Source organism: Toxoplasma gondii (genome assembly GCF_000006565.2).
Source record: "Toxoplasma gondii ME49 unplaced genomic scaffold asmbl.1937, whole genome shotgun sequence".
Lineage (NCBI taxonomy): Eukaryota > Apicomplexa > Conoidasida > Eucoccidiorida > Sarcocystidae > Toxoplasma > Toxoplasma gondii.
The window spans coordinates 1-6,162 of NW_017383510.1; the positions used below are offsets into that span (position 1 = coordinate 1).

The 6,162-nt window shown below is 50.7% G+C and overlaps 2 protein-coding genes across 2 annotated transcripts; both read left to right on the top strand.

Annotated features, from left to right (window-relative positions):
• Window positions 1-4: 4 nt before the first annotated feature.
• SRS26J (SAG-related sequence SRS26J) lies at window positions 5-900 on the top strand (the record flags this gene model as incomplete). The annotated part of the gene is made up of 1 exon (XM_018783122.1): window positions 5-900. One exon carries the CDS (start codon window positions 5-7, stop codon window positions 761-763), a length of 759 nt encoding a protein of 252 aa, XP_018634724.1. The 3' UTR covers window positions 764-900.
• Window positions 901-2,533: 1,633 nt separating this feature from the next.
• SRS26I (SAG-related sequence SRS26I) lies at window positions 2,534-3,997 on the top strand (the record flags this gene model as incomplete). Its single annotated transcript, XM_018783123.1, has 1 exon — window positions 2,534-3,997. One exon carries the CDS (start codon window positions 2,534-2,536, stop codon window positions 3,995-3,997), a length of 1,464 nt encoding a protein of 487 aa, XP_018634725.1.
• Window positions 3,998-6,162: the final 2,165 nt, after the last annotated feature.

Genomic DNA, 6,162 nt, shown 5'->3' on the forward strand with positions numbered 1-6,162 from the left:
ATCGATGATATATGAAGACGAGAGTTGCAGTACAGCTAAGCACTTAGACCAAGTATTCCCAGGCGCCACGCGTCACGACGATGCCACAAACCACGTTTACAAGCTGACGATTCCAAAGGAAGGAAGGACGACAAAGGCCGCTTGGTATCAGTGCAAAGGGTCAGAACGGAACGGTAACACCCTTTGCAAAGTCAAAATCAACGTCACCGCCGCTCTGCCGACGCCGCCCACTCCAGAGGCGAAGAACAAATGCACCGCCGCCGTCGAGGAACTGAATCTCAGTGCGTCGCCTCAGTTGCCTCTCACATTCGTGTGCCCGCACGACCTTCCTCTAAAGCCTAGTGAAACGAGGGTGTACGACAACCGCGACGGTCAATGCACGAACGAAGTGGACCTCTCTAGTCTCGTAGATGCGACTCTCTCTGGCACAACTCAGGTGGATACGTTGGCACCGGGAGATACCACGTATACATTGACTGTGAGGAGGCTTCCGCCAGAGAGGGCACTGCTCTGCTATAGGTGCTCGGGTCGAAGTGCCTTTTCGGAGTCTTTCAGAAAGGCTAGAGGTCCTGGTGGCGAAGAAGATTGTTTGGTGAAAGTTACGATCGAAGCAGACCCTACATCAACGAATCCTCCGACGACGCCGACTGAGACTCCGTCGACCCCTACGACATCATCTGCAATGGCTCAAGGGGGTTCACCTGCGCCTCCTCTCATCCTGCTAGTTGTGACTTCGTTGGCGGCCGCGATTGGCAGGTTGTAAAGCGAGAGGACGTTCAAGTGCCTCGCGGCAGCTGTATTGAGTGCCCCGATCGAGCATGCGAACGGCGAAAAGTGTTTGAGAACGAGTACCTGCAAAGAACTGACCAGGTGGCTATTCAGTGTCCTCCTGGCGTGCATGCTCCAGCAAGAGATCCTGTTTTGCCCTGAGTACCTTCATTATGTAAAAACATTGGGTTGAACTGGCTCGTTTTCCACAACGACTATCATCTTAACTGTGTCTGCCAACGCAGTGGAACTTGGTTCCGGCAAACAAAAACGTTCAAGATCTCAACCAATAGTGCAACTCGTCCGCTATCTGGAAAATAGAAGGGCTGGACGGTTGTCTTGACTTCGTTGCAGATTGTGGTGGCATCACTAAATGGCCCATGAGCGTTTGACCTCTAAGGGATTGCTTTGCGAAACGAGCCGATCGTACGCGCGGAGAAGTATCTGGATCCTGCACCGGAATTCGTACGCATGTGTAGGCACCTTGCCGCAGCTTGAGACTAAGCAAGGCATTGATTCCTGGTGCGACATTGGAGACTTAGGTTTTCCCCACACGTGAGCATGTAGCGGTCGGCGGCACCATCACGGGGTGGCATTCACGAAATTGATGTAAAACCCACATCAGCGAGAGACCACTGAATACACAGATCCCTACACTTCCCCCGCACAATGTCAGGCTGTGAATGTCTTCCTGAACACGTGACGGTCGATGTGTTCCTGTTCTACAATGGAATGTTTTTCCCTTGTACAGTTTTCAACGCCTCAGCAGATCTGCAGCGGAACCGCAGTCGGTTATATATGCTGCCGTGAAGGTCTGTGAGATGCTCCCTAATTATTCTCAGCCGCTTGTCGCATTTGCGTACTGCCTCAACACAGTACAATCAATAGATGCAAGTATGATACTTGGGAAACGACACACGCATAGAACCGCACAAGCAAGACCCATCTCATGCAGACGTGATGGCTCCACTGTGTGACATTTCGCTGACGGCTTCAGAATTGTCACGCTAGTAATCCGTGTCTCATCTCGAATATCTATCTTGCAGATGCCGATGCCCTGTCCGACTCTTCATATTTGTTTATTTCTTGGATCGGCTCCCGACCACAGATCATAGATTTGCGTGCAGTGATTTCAGTGTGACACAAGAACGATGGTCTGCTGAGTCGCCACCGTTAGTGAGACGTGAGACAGGAGCACCCGCTGGAGGCTCGGCAAGACTTGTGGAGTCCTCTGTATGGTGCCACTTCAGAATGGTGCAGCCTTCCTTGGGGACCTGGTATGGCCTGCGCTGGCCGTTTGCGCTTATAACGTCGTCAGTCTGAATACCGAAGAATGCCGATACTGCTCTGCGCGATCCTGAACGTCCGCTCTTTGTGACCAGAGGTCGTCAGTGGGTACCAGTGAACAACCGCTACAGACATCCAATGCTGGTAACGCTTCTAAAAAGATGCATGCCGGCTGAGCTGTTGATATTTTTAATGTTGGGGCTGGTGCCCCCACGATTCTACAGATGTTGTCTTCGAGATCGTCGACTCTGCGTGTGAGAAAGCGAGCGGGCGTAGTCAAGTATGAATCAGGAAACTCCACTTTCCAGTGTATACGTAAGAGATGGCGAAAGCGTCTTTCGTCTCGTGATCCAGTTGTTGTAGCATACTGGATCTATATGTTGGCGATGTCATCCTTCTAGTTCACTCTCCCTCTGGTGTACAGAAAACAGCACTCACGTTCTTGCCTGCTGGCATTCGGAGCGAACACGTGCTCAACATGGTATGCAGCAGATATTCACTTCTGGTCTTCGTGGCCGCCGGCGTTTGGTTTCTTCCAGGCTGCGCGGCTGCATCAACAGGCTCCTCCGCGGAGATAAACAGACATCAGGGCATACACGTGTTATACTCTAGCGGAGTGGAAGAAGCAACATGCGCCGACGAGAACACGGGAATTACAGTAGAGGTCGCGGCTGACGAAACTGAAGCAACGTTCAAATGTGGCGATACTGTTACTGCTCTATACCCGGCAGATTGTAACGGCGACGTATGCCCCAACACGGAATTAGCACGTAGAGGGGATCAGAAAGTACAACGGATTTGTGAAGACGCCGAATGCGGAAAAATAAAGGCTTTAAACGATGTTTTCCCCGGTGCAACGAGAGACGATAGTACTGGTGAGCACGTGCACGTCCTGAAGTTCCCCAAGGAGGATCGGCCACAGAAAGACGCGTGGTATCACTGCAAAAGCGCGGAGGGGGCCACCACTTGCAAAGTTAAAATCAGCGTTGCAGCGGCTCTCAAGGACCCGCTGGAAGACTACATATGCTCCGAGGAGAATACAGATGTCGCAATAGAGGTCGGGGCCGAGGAAGAAGAAGCAAGGTTTAAATGCAGTGGTGCTAACACTGAGCTAGATCCGAAAGATTGTACCAGAGGATCTTGCTCAAGTGTGGTGGCATCGCGAGATGGCGATGGTCAACAGTTACAAATGGTTTATGATGACGAGTCTTGCGTAACACCGAAGCCTTTAACCGAGATCGTCCCATCTGCCACGAGGCACGACGATGCTGTTAATCATGTTTACAAGCTAACATTTCCCAAGGACAACAGGGCGGAGCAGAACCTGTGGTACCAGTGCAAACCTGCAGATCGCAGCACGACTTGCAAAGTAAAAATCAGTGTCCACGAAGCTCCACCAGAGCCACCCTCTTCAACTGCCGAAAACAAATGCGAAAACGGCGGAGAGGTACTGAATTTGACTGCGTCACCAAGCTCGCCACTCACATTCGTCTGCCCGGAATCACTTCCTCTGAAACCTGGCGAGATGAACGTTTACGACAACACCGATGCTCAATGCAAGGAGGAGGTGGAACTATCCAGTCTCGTAGATGCGAGACTGGTTGGAGTAAAGCAGAAGGCTACACTTGTAACAGGGGACACAGTGTATACGCTAACTGTTAACAAGCTGCCGCCGAAGACGGCATTGCTCTGCTATAGGTGTGCCGCGACGGAGAGATATTTGAAGTCCTTGAGACAGTCGGCAGACGGTGTTGACGAGAATGATTGCTTGGTTAAAGTCATGGTAGGAGCAGACCCTACAGCGACAACTACTCCCGTGACGCAGACTGAGACTCAGTCGATTCCAACGACGTCCTCGACCCTGTCTTTGGGAAGCAATATGGTCCTGTATCGTAACCTGCTAATTGTGAGTCTCTTGGCGGGCGCGACACACAGGTTATAGAACAGGACGACGGAAGGGTGTCTCGCAGCGTCTGTTTTTAGTGTTGTTTTCGTTCATAGGAACAACGACAGAGCTTCAGCTAGCGTCTACTTGTGTGGTCAAATCTGTTGAAATTCGACTGGCCACCTGGTGTTGCTGCCGCAGGGTAATATGGCTACTACTGTCACTGTTTGCTGCCCGATCGCCGCCCACACTGGCGCTGTGGTCGCCACAGCTGCGGGAAGAGCATCTATGTTATTGCGTGACAGCTGCCGTCGTGGGGCCATGTTGCGTTCTTGTAATGTGTCGTTTCTTTCTGATAATCGAGCATTTCTTTGTGAGTGTTTGTGGGGTGGTCGGCCGGCAGGCGAGCACCGAGACCCACACGCTGAAGGATAACGGAGACCTCTCAACGGTTTTGTGTCTGTAGACGGGACTACCCTCAGCCCTATGCGCAAGACTGAACAGGGGGATGTTTCGTAGCACACCGTGGCTGTGGTATCCTTCTGTTATCCACGAGTATCCTACGTCTACCAGGAGTCCCTACTCTGGTCACTGAATCCCTGAGCGTGAACGCTGTAGGTCTGTTGTATATATTCACGAAGTTTCAAATGGTCGGTAGGGAACAAACTGCCTCTGGACGGTCTTAACCCGGCTAACGTATTCCATCAGACGGTGAACTATCATTCCTAAGTGAATCGTGTTCATGAACAACGGAGTAAGGAGTCGACATGGCTGTGCGGATACGATCCAAGGATTACTGCCAAGATGATCTGACCTGTTATCCCCGGCGCACCTCACGAATGTGAGGTCGTGTCCGGCAGTCAGAAAGAACTCTGTTGTCTGCAGCTCATGAATGGAGCCATATTCATTATCCTACGTTCTCGAATGACTCTGTCTATTCGATGGAAGTTATGTCAAAGTGAGCACATAATATCACTGAATATAAGGGTATGCTGCTGAATGTAAAACTACAAGCTGTAAACAAAGCACTCCTTAACTTGATCTGAGTAGCCAAGAAAACCACACTATAAACCCAAATAATCACCCCTCCGCTGAATACACATCGAGTTATGGTTCCCTCACGAATTACCATTCGGGTAATCAAAGCACGAATCTTGGATGGCAATCCTAGAATAATAAGGGACGACGTAAGTATTAACAAGCCATTGTTGTTGGATGGAATTATTTTTAATGTCGCATACCATGTTAGAGAATACCCTTCAGGTACGTTCTAAATAGATCGCTGTTACGCTCGGGGGCACAGACAATGCCACACACCTTATATCAGTATTGCACGGATATAATTGATTACATGCTACCACCTAGTAAAAGCAACGCTAACATCCCGAGTAAACCTATTCTTTGAAACATACTTTCGTTTTCACCGTCTGCGCGGTGTCAAAGTACCAGCAGCCATGTGGTCTTTCAAGAGCTTCTTGCGTTTGCAAGCGCTTTGAAGCCTCAATGCAATCAGCAGCCGCAATCGACCGACGGGCAGAACGACTCATCTACAGAGTAGCCCCGGCGACTGATCGCAGTCTGACACTAAGACAATACGGAGGAGCTCACGCAAACACCTTCAGAACTGCGACTCTACCAATCAGCGTACTGTCTTTGATTTTGGGATCCCTGTGTCCGAGCGGCCATCCAATCGTGTGTATTCGTTTGCCTTGTTGACGCCCGTTGCGAGCCTACACCACCACATCCGGAAACGCATTTTGATGTGCGGCAGTGATGATGAGTTGGTGAGTGGGCAGCTGCCAGTTAGACAGCAGCATGTGGGGGAGCTCGAAAAATTTGTACCGGTTACATCAGTATTAAGTCACTCTAGAATTGCCAGACCTTATTCTAACACCTCGTTTGAGGCTGATCATCTCGGAGCTTGACATATTGCCGTCTTGAGCCTGAGAAAGGAAGACTGTCGACACTGCTCTTCGGAAGCGGAAAGCCCCGCTAGTCGTGACACTGAAACACGTCATCACCGTCTCACTGATCCGCGCCAACAAACGCCTGCCGCAGTCCACGCATCTAACAAGATGCATATCGGCTGAACCCCAACCGGTTCTAGGCCAGGGGCTGGTGATCGGACGTCTCTGTGGGGAGCGTCTTCAAATTGGTATTACGAACTAGGGGACAGTGCTCCCTAGATGAGGAGACTCAGAAAATTCATTTCGACTGTAGAC